Source organism: Buteo buteo, chromosome 1 (genome assembly GCF_964188355.1).
Source record: "Buteo buteo chromosome 1, bButBut1.hap1.1, whole genome shotgun sequence".
NCBI lineage: Eukaryota > Metazoa > Chordata > Aves > Accipitriformes > Accipitridae > Buteo > Buteo buteo.
The window spans coordinates 69,238,087-69,258,127 of NC_134171.1; the positions used below are offsets into that span (position 1 = coordinate 69,238,087).

The window sequence follows — 20,041 nt, forward strand, 5'->3', positions numbered from 1 at the left end:
CTCCCAGTTTTAGGAAAACTGCAAGGGCAAGAACAGTGTCTATCAAAAGAGTAAAACATACTGTACCTGTCCACACTAAGGGCACAGAGGTTAAGGACTGTGATTCCCACTGATGCCTTCTGTATAAAGGGAAGGAATTTGCAAAGAAATTGTCCAAATTCAGAATCTCCAAAAGGCCACTTCTGAGCAAGGAGCTAAAGAGAAGATATAAAATAATCAGAATATTTAAACAGTAACTTACCAATTATGTAACAAGTGTAATTATTTCTTGTCTTAGACACAGCCATTGTAACCTTGAATTCTCCATGCCTCAAGCATATCCTTAGTACTGAGTGAACCTGGGAAGTAACTGCTGCTATAGAAGCACAGGGGGTGAAAGTTTGAACTCAGGTGTCGACCTTGTACTGTTGTAATAGCAACTTGCATTGTTAAAAGAGTTTTTATTATTGTTATTCGGCCACCAGTACTGAGTAATGAAAATCTAACTCAGCCCTGTCGTAAATGGTTGCAATTACTATGTCTCAGAACCAAGCAGTCAAAGCGTAACTCGCAGTTCTTAATGAAGTACCTCAGAGCCAAATTCTCATGCTGCACGCAAGTAGATTCTTGTCATTGTAAATGTACCACTATGTAACTCATGACAGTATTCACTGCCAGATTCTTAAGCGTGTGGAGAAAATATCGTACATACATAATTTGTTCCATATTATGTTTTAAAGGATTAACATCTTACATACATGTGGACTGTACTACAAGGCAACAGAAAAGCACCCATTTGGAAAGATGTGAATGAGTGGCTGGGGTTTAGATTAGTATTTCCAAGGAGGCATTTATATAACAAATATGAATACATTGATTCATGTGAATAGTTGTGAATAATTAGCATGTAAACAGTAATCTTTCTAGCTGTAACTGTTAAAGCATTGAACAAGTATACATACAAAATACAGGCTATTATTCAGGATAGTCAATTCTACAAGTGACTGCAGAATCACAGAAGATCTCCCTTTACTGGGTGCCTGGCAGTAAAATGGCAGATTACATTAAATGTAAGTAAATGCAATAAGCAAAAAATTATGAAGTCCATACAAACTGCTGAGCTCTAACTTAGCTGATTCCATTCAAGAAAGGAATCTTACAGTTGCCACGAATAGCTCTTCTGAAAAATGAAGTCACTAAACCTTCTCCAGAAGGGGAAGAGTCACTCTTGCACTACCGTTTTTTTAATCTTCTTCCCTAAGCCTCTGCTACTGAGCCTTTGCCAGGGGTAGGATACTGAATAAGAGGTAAGACAAGTTCTTTGTGTGATGTAGCCCAGCAGTTCTTATGCTCTTACCAACTTCTGTTAAAGTGGTTGTGTAACAGAGAACATTAGATTTGAAATGAAAATATCAAGTGTTTGAGCCAGATGTGTAACTTTGTCAACATCCTAGTTGATGTTGTATCCACTATATAAACAGGGGGCATATTTTCAAAGGCAGTAATAATAATTGTCTTACTGGATAATTAACTAATTATTACTACTGTGCAGTCATTGGATTTATATTAAGTCTTACTGAACAAAGGCTAGAACACAGAATATTTTGATGGTACCATCTAAATTTGGAGATGTTTTTATTTGCTTCAGAGGAAGACAGCAAATTATATACTATGAAGTAACAATTATAAGCCAAAGGCAAGCTTCTGAAAGCTTCTAAAACCTAATTTTGCTGAATTTTTTAAGAGAGTCAGATCCAGACCTGGGACTGTTTTATGGAAATAAAATAGATTTAAACTTCACAACAGTTTTCTTTTCAAGTGCATGAGATGGAGCTAAACTGTAAACAAGCATTTCCAATAAATACAGTATAGGTGATGTGCCACTGTCTAGCTGCCCCTGGGCAAGAGCGCAAAATGGAAAAGAGAGAACACGGAACCATACTTTCATCTGCACAAACGTGCAAGGACTGACACCATTGCATTCTGCACACAAACATTAGTTGTGTTCTTTCCACAATAAACACAACCTATGAATCATATATTTTTAACATTTTTACAGTTAAAACTGAACAAAGATGATACTGTTTGGAATATGATTAAATCAATAGAAATTTGAATTGTTGTTTTCAGAGTCTACTTTCTTGCAGACCTATTCTGCCAGGCCATCTTTATAATTGGGCAGACTTCTTTGCTTACAGTTACTTCATATTTTGAGAGTTATCTTTGCAACCACAAGGACTAGAAAATTTTTTCAGCAGATGCTTAGGCTCTGGAAGACACTCATCTAATAAGAGTGGGTGGATTCTGTCTGCAGAATTAGAAAAAAAAATTTGGTTGTAGCTCAGGACTGCAGTATTCAAAGTAAACATTTTATTTCTATTTAAATTACTGTTAAATTGAAACGTACTAATAATCACTACCTTTAACAATATAAATGTTAACTATGAGGAGTTAAAATTCACATCTCTCTTCATCTCAGTTAAGGTAGGAGTTACCTTTCTGTTTTTTCACAGCATGAGTTTTTCAGAGCACTTTGCTATAGAGTACAGGATGTTTATCACTGAATGCCAGATTTGTAGGAATTCATCCTCTCTTTATAGTCAGTCCTGATCTGGCTTTTTCACATCCCCTCTTTTTTGCAGCCATTCATCACAATGCTAAATTACTTGTGCTTTTTTCTCCCCAAATAATACCTCAAAAATGCTGGAAGCAGCTAGGTACTACATGCTGCCTGTGTCTTTCTAGGACCACATTCATATTGTCATTTGATTACTTGTATTTCAAGACAGATTTTAGCAATTCATAACTTTCCACAAACTGGGTTGGCTAATACTGTGAAGCAAACTTATGTGTATGACTGCTTATTAAATAGGAAAGGGGTTATCTGTTAGGCATTATATTTTTTACTGGATTGTTTTTTCTCTTCAGCTGATTATTAAAATGAGATTTCTCAACATAAGCTATAGGATCAGTCCAAGTTTGTCTACTTCCTGTATGTTGCTGTGTGTTTTCTGGCATATTGAGAACTCTTGCCTTCTTCAAGGAAGCCAAGTATCTTATTTACCATCAAGACCAGAGCAGAGAAAATGTGAGCACCTTTGCGGTGGTATTCCAGTTTAGGACAATCATATTTAGTGAAAGCAAATCCCCCTTGTGCCAGAAGGCCAGGGAGTGGATCACTAGGGTTGGTGATTTAACTATTGTCAGTACCTTCAGTAACAAAGATAATGAGATTATACCTGCAAGCTGCTGATTAGTTCCTCTGATTTTATCTGTATTTATGGACTTAATTAAATACATTGAAAGTTCCAGCAGAATTATTTCCTAGGTAGATTCGCAACATTGTAACAAATGTTCGCATGGCCTTTTTTGCCTCTTGCCTAGAATTCTTGCATGAGGCTTTAGTTTATGTAGGGGCTGCAGAAAAAATGTTGGAAGAAGAAGGGGCAATCTGAATCTGTGGTAATTCTCCAATCAGTTGTAGTCACATGGAATTTCAGCTCCAGACTCTTGTCTGGGTTTGGGTAAAATCAAAATAGTTTTCAGGAACCACTGTGTGAAGGCTAAATTATAAATGGCACTGCCAGGGAAAAGAGGTCCTACCAGACTTTTGTCAACTCCCTGTGCCAACCAGAGCCCCAAAACTGATTTACCATTATTGATCACACTTTAAAAGGCAATCAAAAGATAGACACCTATTCATTTATGTGCACTGACTGTGGCTGTAGTGTACACCCAGCAATAGAAACGAACAAGCACTTTGTAGTGACTGTGAAACTCTGTTACTACAAGGCAAATATTAGCTTCAAAAAGAAAAGCGTTGTACTTGAAAAAGGTTCACTAACTCATTACTCCTCAGAAGGAAGCTTTATCATGGTTCCAGCATGTACACATCTTCCCCACACCCCAGGAAGCTCTCTTTTTATAAGATTAAAAGTATTTTATTCCTTTTGTTTCTTACACTTTTCCACTAATTGAAATAACATCAGTACCAAATCATTAGACATTCTTTTAAAGTTAATTTTAATCAAAATCACTAGGATCAGAATTAAGTTACTTGATTTTTAAGATTAACTTTGCAATCATTTCTGTGGGTATACTCAATTATCGTTCCGCATCAGCTATGCATTCATTAGTTCCCCTTGGATCAGGTGCCAGTTTTTTCTTCTGTAGATATTTTTAGTTGGCAAATCTGATCCTGTCTTTGGTTTTACTAATTTTACATCAAAACAAGTGCATTGCCCTCTGTTCTGCCCTAGCAGGGTACAGAAACTTCGGAGGGAAATAACACATTTATTTTGTATAAAAAAATGGGCCCAGGAAATTAATTGTATTAGTCCTGATTTACTTAGGGATGATATAAGAACTGGGACTACTGGCTCTGCTCTTCCAGTGCTTTTGTATGTTTTAATATCCAAACAAAATGAATATAAAATTTTAGCAGATTACATTTTCTCTCAAGGCACAAGGATAGGAGGAATCAGGCTGATTATCCCAACTTGTATCCCAGTTCTCTCTGAGTTGGTCAAATGGATTGTGCTTTTGCAAACCCAGTTACAAAATCTCTGAGGTTTCAAAATAAGACATGCGGCAAAGGAAATGCGCTTTTCCCCTTGTGCAGTTTGAAATTTAGGAGTATTTCATACAGTTCAACTGTGGTGCAATTCCTGAGCGAGAAAAGAGTGTCGTCAACAGCATATTTTTACACTGAAATCAGAAACCAAGATTTCAAGGTTCTGCTGTCGCTCTTAAAAAACCTCAGCAAAGTGACCAGACAGCCACAGCTTCCCTGATCATCCCCCCTTTTCTGCTGCTTTATATGGCCTCTCTGCCCTGACGCTGCAGCTTGAAACAAACAAAACAGCAGCACTGAGAACATTCCTTTGCAATGATTTTTAAATGTCACTCTGTTGATTTTATTCTAGTGCTGTTGCTATTTTCTAAGCCCCATTAGTATACTAGCTGATGTACAAAACATAAAGTCTTACTGTGCATCCCAAGCAATTTATATATAGTCTAAAAGTGAGAATGTTATAATCCAGCCACATGAGTATTCACCAGTACATACGCGTGTGCATCCACAGTCTTTATCTAATACTGGGCTGATACTGTGTGTTTACAGGCAGATGATGACCCTGGAGCTCAGCCCAAAATAGAGGGACTGGGTTAGGTGCTGGATGTGAACCAGCTCTGAGCTGCTCTATAAAAACTGCTTTGGTTCAACAACTACATGTCAAGAGGTCCTCTCTCTCTGCCACATGGCACTGAGGATGAAAGCAAAGGTTTCATACCTGCCCCGTCCTGCTCTCATCTAATCCTAGTGCTCTAGAGCCTTCCTCTTCCTATATCCACTTGGGACCATTGTTGTGCTGGCAGACAAGATCTGTTTCCCAGAAACTGAACTGTGTTTCATACAGATAGAGCTTGCTCCTCATGCCACCCCCATGCAGGAGGTGTTTCATGACGTTAAAGTGTTCAATGATACTGATGGAACAGCTCTGGCACAACCCTGGCTGTCAGAGTTTCTGCTCTGTCTACAGCAGGACAAACAGAAATACCTTCTTTATTCCATGACTTCTGCTACATTTGTGCAGTAATGGAGAAAGGGAGCAAACAAGCAAGATAATGTCTAGTTGTATGTGACAAGCATCTCCTAACTGTGCAGTAGGAGTTACAAAACCAGTGTATTCCAGGGTGATTTCCTTTCCTTGCAACATAGCCCAGAATGAAAGACAAGAGAAATTCCTCTGGTTTTGTCAGATCAGCACATTTGGGGTATTTTTTTCCTTGTTTTTTAAGGCTAGTTTCCTCCAGGACACATTAAGCTTTCTTAGCAAAACTCTTTCTTAAATTGTGTTCTACAATTATGTATGCCCTTGTCTGCTTCAAGGCATGGGCCAAGTATGGTAGCTGGTGTTTTAGTTGGAATCCAGGTGAAATCTGACTGAACATGGAAGTGTCCAAGGTCTATACCACTGAGCTGACTGCATTAAGTGAGAAAAGATGATGATTCTGACTGAAGTGTTCCTCCTGGCTCTGATCTGCAAAGCTAGTTAGTTAGGAAGAAGGGTGGATTGAGTCTCCTGCTTGTGGTATTTTTATTGTGGTATTTTGATTCAGTGACTCAACTGGGACCCTTCTGTCCCCATGAAACTTCATAGGACAAGAATTCACTGCATGTTCTCAAGACTTTCTCTTCTTCCTACAACCCATATATCCAAGAGAGAATTGCATTGCAGGACAATCCTCATCCATTTCTTGCTTGGGACCCACAGACTGTTGCTCATCCCAAATATGTAAGCCAGCTGTGCTCCGCCACTTTGCTGGAAAGAGGGAGAGCTGTAAGGGTGAAGGAGAGAGAACACAGTCTGTCTCTAGGTATTCCTTCCGTTTCCGCTGCTGGAGTGAAAAGCCTTAACTTTGGGAAGGACAGTGGGCAGAGGAAAAGTAGAGGAAAACAAAGAGCAAGACTACCCTTTATAATGCAGGGCACAAGACCAATATTGAGTATATCATGGTGACGTGATAGTTTGGGCTTCTGCTAACTCTGGTATCACTTGGGTTTTTCCTTATACTTCTATTCCTGGTACTGCCATGGTAGAGAATGTACACTGCGTCTCTTCAGCTGTTCCTTGCAGGAAATACATTCCTAATTTTGCTACAAACAAAGACTGTCATCTTTCCACTTTGGGTGGGTAAAAGACTGACTATGTTTTCTTCTGGAAAGAAGAAAGGTTATATGGGGACGCATGAGAACCATCAAAGACATTTTTTTCCTCTAAACTGCCCTACCACAGCTTTTTCTGCTACTTTGCTCATCTTTCTCCATCTGAGTAAAGGTGGAGATAGCAGAGGGTCTCATGCCATTTCACGAATGCCTACAGTCTTTTTCTCCTGCTTAGGCAGCTATGGAAGGGCATGTAGTTTTTCCACAAGATAAAATAGATTATACTTCAAGAGATCCTGAAAGGTAAGAAAACAAATGCCCTGTTTTGAAGCAGAACATTCTGTCTCAACTAACTGGTAAAAAAAGTAAATCTTATTTACGTTCTTGTTAAAATGTTTATATTTATTACAAAAATCTACTTAGTGGTAAAGCATTCCTAACAACTCTAGACATCTCTGCTGTGGTATTTTTGCTGTTTACAAAGTAGGATTAGTTTCTTTTTTGTTGTTCCGTGGTGTTGGCTAACTTCCCATCCTTTTAGGTAGACTGCTTCTCAAGCTGTGCTGCTCTTCCTCAGGGAAATGAGCTGCAAGGTGTGCTTATGTGCATGGTGATTTGTTGAAAAGAATTTTTTCAATCCCTGGGCAAAATACTGCTTTTGTTATTCTTCCAGCTGTGTTGTCCTTTGTGTGTTACTAAAGAGAGTGACAGGATTGCTAAGAAATCACTGCAGAACTTGTAAACCCTGGATATGCATAATCCAAACAATTCTTTGTTATCTGTAGAGTTCAGCTGATTGAAAAATAAAGAGAGCGAACATACTAAAATATTCTGTTAAACCTAGAGTCTCTAGGTACTGTACAGTATTACAAATCCACAGAACAGCAAGGCAGGCATCAGATGTGAAATTAAAGATGAGGGAGGGGCTGCCTGTGCATTGAACATATATCCCACCCCTCCAAAGTCCAGCCATTAGTTTAAGGTGGAGTGGATCTTGAACTAAGATCTAGGATATAACATCTCTTCCTTAACTCCTACCTTGATATGCACATTAAACACTTTCTGCTAGGAAGCTGTGATCTGTAAATGGAGAGAACAGATTCCTGATGGACTTCCCTTCCCTGTTCCATTTTGGGTAACTTCTGCCTTCAGGACCCAGCAATCAATTCCTGTGCTACCTCTAGATTTCTTTTATGTATGATCACTACATGGAGACATACACCCAAATAATAGGTCATGTTCTGAGCAAGTTATATGGATTTCTGCATCACACTGGGCTACCAGTGTGTTGCTTCTTGGAGTCACTAATAAGAATTCAGTGAAAGCCAGAATGCAGTTGATAAACTAGTGGCCTCAGTCTTTCCTACTGGTGTTGGCACTTCATTGAGAAATATACGCTGCACATACATCAAATTTTGCTTTTAAAGGGCAGGGGTGTCTCTTTTCTTAACTTATGTGTGCTATGGGCTTGGCTTTACACTCCTTTGGCACAAAACTATAACTACTGTGGATGTCACTTGCTCTATTAGTTTACAGGATCAGTCCCAGTGTGTTTAATTATCACCCCTGCTTATGTTTAATATTAATTCCATCAGTAAAGGTAATCAGATATGCCAAATAATTTGTGATTAAGAAGGGATTGGTCTAACACTTATGTATTTGCTCTGATGTTGAAAAACGTCCATGACTAGAAATGCCTCAGCTAAGTCTTCCTTTGGAAGACAAAATGGCTGAAGATGTTTGCTTACTGCCAGCTACCTTTTACATTTAGATTCTTAATGTTCTAGGTGGACTACTCAGATGTTGTTGCAACTAAGGTAAGCGTGAACACCAGTTTACTAAAAAAAAGCTTAGTTTATTAAAGAAAACTTCATCTTCTTGAGCTGTTTGAGCAGTGAACACTCTTGCTTGTTTTCTGGGTAGAAGTCTTTCATTTTATACCAGTAAAATAATAAGGAAAAAGTTTTGTTATTCACATTTAAAGAAACAGGTTAAAAGCTGGCTCATTTGCTTCATCTACTTTTTTATAAACTAATGGTTTAAGGAGTTAAGCATATTAAGATGTAAGGCAATATAATTTATGTCAACCCTATGTAGGTCAGTTTTCGATAAATAAAACTCATTTAAATATTTTTATCTAAAATGCATAAAAATGGAAACAGAGACAGCTCAGAACTTCACAATCACACAGTTAAAACTGAATTTTGCTATTCTAAAGGTCAGAGTCTTGCCCTAGAGTGTTTCTAGCTCCCTGAGCTCAGAAAAGTTCTATGGACAGCTTTTCTTGTGGAAAGCACCTGTTGTTCTTGCTGTTGCTCTGCTAAACTTTAGTCAGGGACAGCAGCAGCAGCCATGAAGACTTTCCAGAGCTTGAGCGCAGCCAAGGCAATAGCGGTGCTATGGATATTCTGCTGCTGCCTGTGTATAGCCTCAGAAAACTGTCTAGTTTCTTTATGGAAAGCAGTCCTCTAAAGAATTTTTCATATATTGCATCCAAACTTAGCTTGTTTGCTACAAATACACATGGCAGTGATGGGTAATGCAGGTGATGCAGCAACTTTCAACTACATGTGCTATGCCATCTGATGCTAGAAAAGGAGGTATGAAACCCGTCTCTTCTTCAGTGCCTTAACCCTACTTCTACAGCAACAGAAAACATGAAAGTTGTATTTCCCAATCTTCTTTTCACTACAAAGAAGTCATTCTTACTGATTTGGAGGCTTTAGGCTTTGACATCTTGAATGTCTTGAGATGGGTGTTTTGGGTAAAGAGGAAACTATTTGGGCCCAGGTGCTGCAAACATGATTGAAAAGGAAATTGTCTTAGTTCGGTCTCTTAAGGCTGGATTTATAGCTGACACCCTTCCTGTAAAACTCAATTTGTTACAATTTTTAATATTGATTTGATACTATGAGTGGATATACTAGCAGTAATTAAGTGTAATGGGGCTTTAATACATACAGAATATCTTCAAAGGAGGCTAGTGAATATTACTCACATCTCAATCCATTTAACAAATTGCTAAGGGGAATCTACTATATAGTTACAGTAATTGGAGAAAGTAAGGGGGAATTTTGGAACCTACTGTACTGTGAAGAAAGGATAAAAATGTCAAACACCTGTGACCATATCTTTAGCTGACATAAATTACATAATTTCTTTTTTTTTTTTTCCCAGCATCACATCTTTTTTAATTGTGTAAATGCATAACAGAATGATAGACTCAATTCTCTTGGGACCTTACATTTTCAATTACTATACTCTTACAGCTTCTTCTGTCTAATGATTTGTACAATGGATTTGAATATCAGTAACGTTACCTACTTCTCTTTTGAAAGTATTTTCAAAATAATCAAGGCTACCTTATGTTTCAGGAAAGTGATTATACCCATTTCTGATATTACATTATAATTACATAGTATTACCCATTTTTTTCTATACAGTGTGGCCATCCTAATACTGTACTATTGGTTATTTTAATATGTAGATGAATGCTTGTATACTCTAATTCTGATTTCAGAGCTGTTTTGTCCTCCTAAAAATGAAGATCTGACCTATAAGGTATTAAGTGTTCGACACCATTTGTTTATATAGGGTACTAATACATGATTCAACATGAGGCTGACTCTGAAGCTAAAAGAATCTTTAAAATAAAGTTCAGAACTAAGTGTATAAAATACTTCAAAATTTAAACTTTAAAACAAAAAAAAACATGCTAATTTTCTTCCTTGAAAGACTATCACTTCCACTTTCAAGCTGTGATATTTCCAGTGGCCACCTTGATACTGTCACTCAACAAGAGGAGCTAAACGGTGCCACAGATTTTAGGATCCCTAGTGATACAAACAGGAATGCCATTTAACAAACTTTAAAATCAGGTCCTAAAGTAAGCAGACATATTACTGAATGGTTTATATGAAAAATGGACTAAAAATAATAACAGTATTTCTTATCAGAAGTACTAGAACTCACTTATAAATGCTATAAATGCTTCCCTGTATGCAGAATACATGCAGCTAACCTTACATGACAAGATGGTTGTATATGGTAATTTTTAAGTAATTTATTTTGGAGGTTCAAGCACTCAAAAAATTACTAAATGCTAGAATTATACTTGTAAATGTGATTTTAATTCTGCCTTCTTACATGTGGGAATTAACTTTCATTGATGTCAAGGGGCTGCAGTTTCATTCACAGCCTTTAGTTATCAAATACTTCTCTGCAGTACAGAAATAAATTTTCATATAGGCTAAGGTAATTTCATTTGTACAGAGGTATTCAGGACCACAGTTCAGCTCATCGTATAAGATATAGCAAGGCAAGTGAACCTACAGAATGCCAAAGAAGTGTCAGAAAATTAATAGAAAAAACGCATTGCAAAGTAATAAAGGGAATGTAAAAAATATTGTGTGTTACTTTTAACTAAACTTCTAAAGAATTTTCAAAAGACCATCTAAAGGCAATTCTGAAAGGCAAAATTAACTCCAGATTTCCATTCTTCTTTGTGAAGAAGCAGCAGAACTCTTGAAAGGTTAGAAAAAATGTGTAATAAAAATACCTGTTCTTTCCCAAACTCAGCTCTGAAAAAAACACATGCCATTTTTCTTTAACATTTCTATCAGAAATACCGCGAGAAGTAAGAACACTGCCTTAGCAATTATCCATAAGGACATCAGGATAATTTAGCAGGGAGGCAACTGTAATGCATCATGGGAGATGCAGTGCAGGCTACAAGTCCTGTTTGCTAAGAATAATGAAAACATGCAGAACCCCAAATCCATGTCCCATTAGGTATCCACACAGCTGTGGAAGACAGGTGAATCTCAAATCAGACAGAGGCTAATCTTTCTCATCAGTTTGTTAATCCAAAATACTCTACAGATAACTGCTATTTTATCAACAAGTTGATAATTTAATTTTCCAGGTGGAATATTTGAAAGTGGAAACTAGTATTTCCATTAAAACACATACATTATTATTAACAGTCTTTATCCTACTTTCAAATTCATGTTCTATTAAAACCAGATAAAGTTAAAAGACTTATCTGTAATTTATACTGCTGGAAGATCAGAACCAGGTACTGCATTCTACCATAGATAATATGCTCTGTACAAATGTAATGTATCCACATATACATATTTTTAATCCATTAATGAATTCAAATTTTTATGAACTTGTCCTATCAATACCTGCCTTATAACGGAGCTCAATAGTTATGATGTCAAAGGTTCTATAGATACAAAATACATCTTTTCAATTCACTGTCTCTTTAATTTTAAAATCCAGTTTGAAACCATAGGACACTAGTTATTATAAAGTTATACATTAAAATGTTTTGTTTAAAACACATGTAAATAAAACTAAAGTCTCTAGAATCTTTAAAGGCCAAAATGATGAGGAATGGGGTTTTTCATTATATTACTGAATGTTTTATTTACTAACAGAAACACACTAATTTTTTACTGGGAAAAGAAAGAAAAATTATAATACCCTATCAGCTATGCACCTGTATACAATCCATAAAGATGTAGACAGAAGCTTACAAAATTCTTTGATGATTTTCTAAGATAAGTTAATATCAGTGAGATATATTAAAAAAGAACTCAGTTCTGTTCATTCAAGCCTGTCCTGGAATCGTGCAAGTTACATTAGTAAACACATATTACATCAGAAAAAGCACTGCTTTATGGCTTTGTTTAATTAAAATGGAAAATAAAAAAGTGGGGCAGGATAACTTTATACCGGATTAAAGAATTGCTGAGGATCCTTTCTATACTTTGAGAATTGCAGATGAAACTAACATTTCAAAAATGTTCTGTGATATAATTAATTTTACTAACTCTGGAATAATTTTGAGAATCTGCTATTAATTAATATTAAATTAAAACCTTAACCCTCAACTTAATTGATGTAATCTCTCTCCACAAAGTCATAACATGAAGCCTGCAGATCACAGAGAGTATTTTCTGTAAAAACATAAAGTAAGGATAGGATATTCCAAAAATACCAACTAGTCCGATGCTGTAAGTCCATTAAGGAGGAGAACACTTTATAAAAAGTCTTCCCTCATAAATTCTTTTGCTAGCTATAGTAGCTGTAATAAATGAAGGGTTCCTGTAAAATGCCCAAGGCCACGCTTTGGTTAAGAGCTAACCAAATGATAACCTATATCATCTTTGAAAGGAGATGCACTTTTTCTTTATGGAGATGAGACCTGAGAGCAAGGGTTTTGTTGTAGGACAAAAAGGAGTTGCATTTTATCTTAAGCGGACTATTCATTGAAAAAAGAGCACTACTTAGACAAAGGAGTAACCGTAGAGAACAGACAGCATACTTGTAAGGAAACTGCAATTAGAATATATTGTTGTTGCCTCCTACCTTGTACACAATGATAGGAATATCAATGACAATATAGATAAGGTCTCCTAGTGCCAGACTGGCTATCAGTGCATTCGGGCCATTCCTCATACACTTGTTCTGGTAAATGATCCTCAGCAGAGTTGCATTCCCAACCATTCCAACGATGAAAATAGCACAAGATACCACCGTGTTAATGTATTTAAAAGTTTCAGCAATCTTAGTCTGCTGGGAGCATTTGACAGTTTGGTTGGACACCAGGGGCTGTCTGGTGGTGAGGAGTATGCTGGATTCGATCCCTGAGAAAGTGGAAAAGTAGTTTCCCAAGTCACTCCGATTGGCAGCATATCTGTCAGAGCTGTCACCGAGGACAAATCCTGCAACCAGCAGCAGCAACCAAACTCTTAAACACGAGGCTTCCATCCTGAAGTCCCCAAAGAGGAAATTCAGTGAGACAGGGTTTTTTCAGTATTTCAGTGAGATACTTCTCAATTCTTCACCTGCAGGGAGAAACAATAAGCAAAAACAAAAAAGAAGAAAGAAACACAGAATCAATATGACAGGTAGACTAACACACCCTGTTTCTCACTTAGGAAGGGTATTTGAATGTACAGTCTCTACAGCACATATGTATAAATACCTGTTTAGAATCACTGTGCTACTCTGAAATCTAGATTACCCACATTAACTGTCTGACAAAAGGCAAACACACAAAAAAATTCCATAAGTAATCGATGGCTTATACAAATGAGATCCCACAAAACCCTGTTAGTTTGAGACAGAATTTGTGTATGAACAGGAAAAATACGGTAGATGAAGTTCTGTTTTAAAATATAGTCTTGCAAGAAAAGTAAACCAGCAGAGAGAGGCTTTGGAGACTGCTGAATAATATTTTAGCTAAAATAAAAGGGTTTTTTTTCCTTTGAAAAAGGTAACAGCACTGCATTAATAATTAAAGGTAGTAAATTTATTAATTTCCTGAATATTTTTTTTATATAGCAACAATGAGGCTTTATATTATCTTTCTTGGACTTTCTAATTACCTGGATTTCAAATGAAGACTGAAAATACATGTATTTCAAATCAGATTTTGGACCAGATGCAAAGTCCCTCAATATTAGGAGGAAGACTTTTATAGTCTCAAGGCAGACCTCTGGCCAGGAAAAGCCCTTCAAACTTGATGTGTTGTTTGGTTCCTGAATGTCATTGCAACTCATGTTCAGTACTTATCCACAGTGAAGCCAATTATAAAAATTTAAGCTCTTTTCAAGATAAAAACTACTTAGGTTAGTATTCTAAGCAACAACTCATGACATTTCCAGATAGGAAAGGAAGCACCATAGCATTCTGTCCCAGTATGACTGCCTATGTGTAACCACCAGAGCTGGCTCCCTGCCACAGGGGGTATAGATACTACACCTCCAGCGAAACCAAGAAGGCCATTCAAGTTCATTTCCTTGAAGCCTCAGTTAATTTACGATAAAGATTTCTTTACATGGCTCATATCTGCAAAACAAGACTAAGTGCTCTGCAGTGTTGCCAAAAGAAGAGTAGAAAGTAAAGTATTTATAACTTTCTGATTTCTAGAGACTCACATGAAGGATTTGGGAGGATCCTTTTAAATAAATTAATCCTAATTTCATTCCCTATGGGGCTATTAAGTCAGAAATTTACCAGAGAAAGAATGTGGGAGACAATTTGCTGATAGGACTTCTGGAGGCAGCCACAGTATAAATATTTACTACTTTTACCCTCTTCTGTTGTGTGTGGTCTGTAGCAGTGTGTGTGCGCCTGTACACAGCAGCAAAGGCAATGTTAACCTGAGTATTCCTTTCTGGCGTGTAGAGTGCTATCCCTCACAGACCAGGGATCCATGTTTACAGTCTTTTATATTGGTGTATTTGAGACGAGGATCTGACCGACCATGAGCTCCTATGCACTCAATTTTAAATTTTCATATACTAAATAGTAAATCCTTCTTTATTAAATGCTGGTTACGACTGTATCTCAGGGCAGTTAGCAACAGTTTGCATGATGTAAATGCTTTCACTTTAGGCTTCTAAATCACATCAGAAACAACAGAAGTATTTGACTGTAACTCTTTTCAGGCAAGTATGAGTACTTTTATTACTTACTATGACTATGTTTCCCCAATTTACAAATGGAAAAACTGAATCACTGATTTAAATTACTTTCCCAAGTTCATACTTGCCCAAGTAAATGTGATACAGTTATGAACAGAACCCACAGCCCTATTCTTTAGTGGTTATATTAGTATCCTCCTTATTTAATGATGTTGTCTTGTGAAAAGTTGATATATCTATCATATGAACATGGTGGTAGCATGGCAATCAGGCAGCCAGCATGCAAAGCTAGGAACAAAATTGCCAATTACCATCTATCTCTTCCCTCTCCCAGAAGAAATATTTCATTATGAGGGAAAACTAGAAAAATTCTAATATAATGATTTCAAAGGCTATTTTCTTACAGATTCCAGACAACCCTTCATTCCTCTGTGCGTATTTTCAAAGTATGTCCGTTGTTACAGAATAGAACATGTTTGCTGCCTCATGTAAGTAACATACTAGCATCCGTAATAACTTTTCGTAAGAACATAATCTAGTATTCTCCTTCACGTGTAATCTGAATACCTGGAGCGTGGGAGGTGGCTGTGTTAATCTGGAGGGCACATGCATGTGCTGTGTCTCTGCCCCTGCAGCACCGAAGAAGGAGCCGCAGATGCGGAGAGCAAAACTCCTAACTCGCCTGGGCTATCACGCCCTAAAAATTCCCATGCCGAGATTCGCAAGGAGGGACCATACTACTGGAAATGACATTGTTCGAAGTATTAAAGACGAGCTAAAACGTTAACAGTGGTTAACCTGCCCAAAAGGCAGCTGAGATGTCAACCGGAGCAAATAAACTTCACCAGGGCTGAAGGCAATACTGCCGGCAAGACGAATTTCTCTCGGTCGTCTCCGGCTGCAGCACGGACAGCGAGCGCGCTTTGCTCTTGGGGTGTTTGCCGTGTATTTCTTCCTCTAACACGAAAGAAAACATCCCCTGCTTGTAACACTAGCAAAAGATCAATTCCAACGGGCGCTTGGCAACTCATTAGTCCTACCTCCCCTGCAGCCTACGCAGAGCATCCGACAAGGTCTATGTATTGTTAAACTTTATTTAATAGCCGATATCCCAAGCTGCCTTGTGCCTGTCTCTTGTTCTCTCTCTCTCCCTCCCTCCCTCTCTCTCTCCCCCACCCGCGCACACAAACACACACACAGGGTGCACCGCCGTCGCCTAATCGTTATCGGGAGCGTTATCGAGAAGTGCTGAAAGTGTCCCGCGGCTGTGGGCCGGGCTCTCCCCGGGAACGGGCAGGGGCTCCGGCCCGGCTCCGCCGGCCGCGGACCGCGCACTCACCCCCGCCGTGCCGCCTCCTCCTCCGCCGGGCTCCGGCTCCGGCTCCGGCTGCGGCTCCGGCTCCGGTTCATGCTGGGGCTGCCGCCGCGGCTGCCGAGAATTGCCTCCGAGTGGCTTTTCCTGCGATAGTCTTACCAGATCCTCCCGCCTGCCTCTGACTGGGTGGGATTGCAAATCTCCACCTCCCCTCGAGCAGTAAAAGAAAGAGACGGACTGCAGAAGTCAGAGCGTCCCCTCTCTTCTGCCCCCTCCCCCAATTAAAACAAACCTCCAGCCCAAACTGAGCCCCTGCCAACGTTAAACACAAAGGCTGCCTCCCGGGCACAGGGGAACACTGAGCTCTTTAACCGTTTCCTCGCCGAAATTGAGCCCAACTACTTTGCTGGACTCGTCTAAGCAGCAGCCTTGGGAATTCACTACTGCAGCTGCCTGCTCATAGCACACAGGGGTCTCGGAAAGGCTGGGTGTCGGATCGAACCAGAGGACATAGGAGCCCCGAGCAGAGCAGGGGAAGAAGAAAAACATCTCCTCATGAAATATACAGCTTTTGCTTTGCTTCTTCCCCGGCTTTGGTCAGGATTGTAATATGGTTCCAAGAAAATCAGTAAAACTCGATGTGTAAGAGCTTAAGAAATGCTGGATCTGAAAACAGTGACTGCTCCTGGGTGAAAATTTCTGTTGTCCATCCAGGACACACCTTGCTAATAATACCTCTTAGTTTTCAAGACCAAAAATGCATTTACGAAGATAATAAAAATGTAACATTTTCTGGCATTCCTGTGTTTCCTAATAATGTTCTGTCAAGGGAGTGGTACATAACAACTTGCACAGAAGACGTGGGAAGTTCTCTTATAGCTAACCTTTTCTCATGATGAAAAAATACCAGGGTATCATAGGCAGCAGCTTGTACTGGAAACAGTTTCAAAATCCCCTCATGCTAGCAAGTTCAAGAAATGTTGAGTCCCTTGTTGAATCATTTCAGGATCCTCATTTCATGGCAAGTTTCCGTCTGGCCGTACCACAGAAGTTATTTTCTAAACACATGTGGGTTTCTTCTGAATACAAAAAAGCAGTCTTCCTAAATATGATATAAAAATACGTGGTCCTAAAAGAATAAAAACAGACTGAAAAGAACAATAGAAAATGTGATGCTAGTGGCCTGCAGAATTGAAATATCTGGCACTAAATTATGTAAGAAATTGCTTTGAACTTTATGAGTTTTGCATAGTTAAAAGAACGTTTCTATAGACATTATTTTAAATCATCTCATAAATCTTGAACAGGAAAAACCAGCATCTGGATCAACTGGAATAGCAATACTTTATTTCTTCTAGAAAATCATCTCAGTTAAATGATGTGTCAAAACACATGATCTTTGAAGGAACTTTAGTGTTCAGGCTGAGAATCACAAGAAGCCTACTGTTTGCAAATCAGGTAGAAAAGTTTAATTCAAAATCTCAAGTTGCCCTGAAGTTGAATAAATGCTGATAAGCCACTAAGCTGTCATATATTAGGAAAAGTTATTTTAAATTCTTTACAATTTGGTCATAGATGATGTGCCTTGTCAAGAATCATCAGTATCATAACGTGTTGGAAAAACTATTGAAGAGCTAGAAAGGGTGTACTTAAAGATCATGTGCACTTTACAGAGTGCTTTATCAAATGCAATTCTTAAATCTCTTGTATGTTCTCTAAATGTTCTTAACACCCTATTCCTTTCCTAGGACCATTTGACCTTTGTGTCTAAACAACTAGAGTTGTTAAAAAAAAATGAAATTTATATTTCTGATCTCATTCAAACACACGTTTGACCTTCCAATTCCTAATTCCATTAATTTGGAAGGTTTACATCATATATTCAGACACTGCCATGCATAACTGTGTTTACTATTAAATGAAATAATCAAATTTACTAATGCTGTTAAAGATCTATTTCAAAATAAGAAAAAAGAGAGCTCTTTATTACCACTGTAAATGCTTCTATTATTGCCAACCCACATAAGTAGTATTAATTATTAGAAATTACTGAATTGCTCAGTTCTGTGTTCTTTGTTATTATGATCGTTGTTTATTTATTAGTTGGATCTTTGTTCTGTCTTTAATCTTCAGGTGTCTAAAACTGAGTTGAATTCTCATTTTAAACTAAGTTAAATTCAAAAGTTATATTTAATTGTTCCTGCTAGGTTTTTTTTACTGTGTTCAGGAAAGTAACAGGGAAAAGGAAGTTATGTATGAATTATCCAAAAACTGCAGTTGCAAATGCAGTTGACCTCAGCTACTAAGAAAAGTGATAAAATACAGTTCTTTACACCAAGATATTTTCAGTTACTAGAGATGCTTTCACCATCATTGTAGGACTGCTTTCCTGTGTGTGCATTCTTTTATGGAAGAGTTCTTGACTGAGGACTCTCTCTTCCAGATTCACCACAGTGAAAGTGTTTCCTCTGACCTCTTCTGTTTTGTGTCTTCAACAAACTACTTAGCTTGTGTTGCACAACTTCAAAGATTCAGAGTAAGGGTAATATATTAGTCTCATTACAAAATAACCCATTATACTTCAGTTTTAAGGATATCTCTGTTTTACAGTTGGAGTCATGCATCAAGAAGACTCTCAACTTTTTTAAAGCTATTAATTTTCCTGAAGCCTTCAGGTATTAGAAAGGAATACTTTAATGCAAGTGTCACTAGCCTAATGGAACTAAAGCTACAATGCCTTTTATACAGCTACCTCAGAGGCAATAAAAGAGGATCTTTAGTTATGTTTGGAGGAGTTAATTTTATTTGATTGAAATGAATGTTTAGCAAATATACTACCTGTTAAGCCACTCATCCTCTCAGATTTGGTATGAAATAGAAACATACGTTCATCGGCTCATGGAGTCCTAAATTGCATTCCCGGGATTCAAAAGACCAAAATCAAAACCAGAGATTGTCTATAATTGGCATTTTCATAAGCAGTCATTTGATGTGTTTATAATCTGTAGCATTTTCAGAAAATCAGAAGAGTTATTAATAGCAAAGTATGTAAATATCTAATCATTTTGCTTTCTTCCACTTGATTTCTGTTATAATTTTTTTCCCCTCAAGAAACAATACAAAATATTATGTTAGGAGCCACTTGGATAATTTGGAAAAATGAACGTAGATACTTTGGTTAAAATACTGGATAACTGTTTCAGTTTGAATTCAATAAGTAGACCTAGTGAATAATTTTGCTTTGTATTTTTTAGATAAAAAGGAACTCAGAAAATCCAAAACTTTTCACAGAAACATGCTAATTTGAAAAATATTTGGTCGGCAGGTTTCTCAACTTTTACTAACCCTGGGTCAGTCAGAAGTTGCACCTCATTGAAAAAAAAAAAAAAAAGAATCCAAACCATAGACAGTGTTTCTATCTTGGTTAGGTTTTCTGTTCTTCGACAAGAGATGCACTTATGCAGCGGCTTTAGAATAATTCAGTTAAAAAGAGTACCTACCAGAAAATGTAAATTCATTTAAACTCAGGGCCCATTATTTCCAGTGATCATTGAACTATTTACTTGCTTCTATCACATAACATTTCTGTTTCCCAGAAGCTGCTTTATTTAAATTGTATCTCTAGTAGTGGCGTATCTG

The 20,041-nt window shown here is 37.7% G+C and overlaps 2 protein-coding genes across 4 annotated transcripts in view; one reads left to right on the forward strand and one right to left on the reverse strand.

Annotated features, from left to right (window-relative positions):
* Positions 1-16,628, reverse strand: part of EDNRA (endothelin receptor type A) — a 38,107-nt gene extending 21,479 nt beyond the window's left edge. Inside the window, exons 1-3 of one of the 2 annotated variants that reach the window (XM_075035216.1) lie at positions 16,427-16,628; positions 13,025-13,503; positions 67-194 (exon numbers count right to left, since the gene is read on the reverse strand). In XM_075035216.1, coding sequence (XP_074891317.1) covers positions 67-194; positions 13,025-13,426 — 530 coding nt within the window. In that variant the 5' untranslated portion in view covers positions 13,427-13,503; positions 16,427-16,628. Of the gene's footprint in view, positions 1-66; positions 195-13,024; positions 13,504-14,046; positions 14,166-16,426 lie in introns of those variants that run through there. The other variant, XM_075035228.1, reaches the window with a different exon arrangement.
* Positions 6,628-20,041, forward strand: part of TTC29 (tetratricopeptide repeat domain 29) — a 374,033-nt gene continuing 360,619 nt past the window's right edge. The window contains exons 1-2 of one of the 2 annotated variants that reach the window (XM_075035175.1): positions 6,628-6,949; positions 8,434-8,463. The gene's annotated coding sequence lies outside the window, so the exon portion shown is untranslated. The remainder of the gene's footprint in view (positions 6,950-8,433; positions 8,464-20,041) is intronic. The other variant, XM_075035158.1, reaches the window with a different exon arrangement.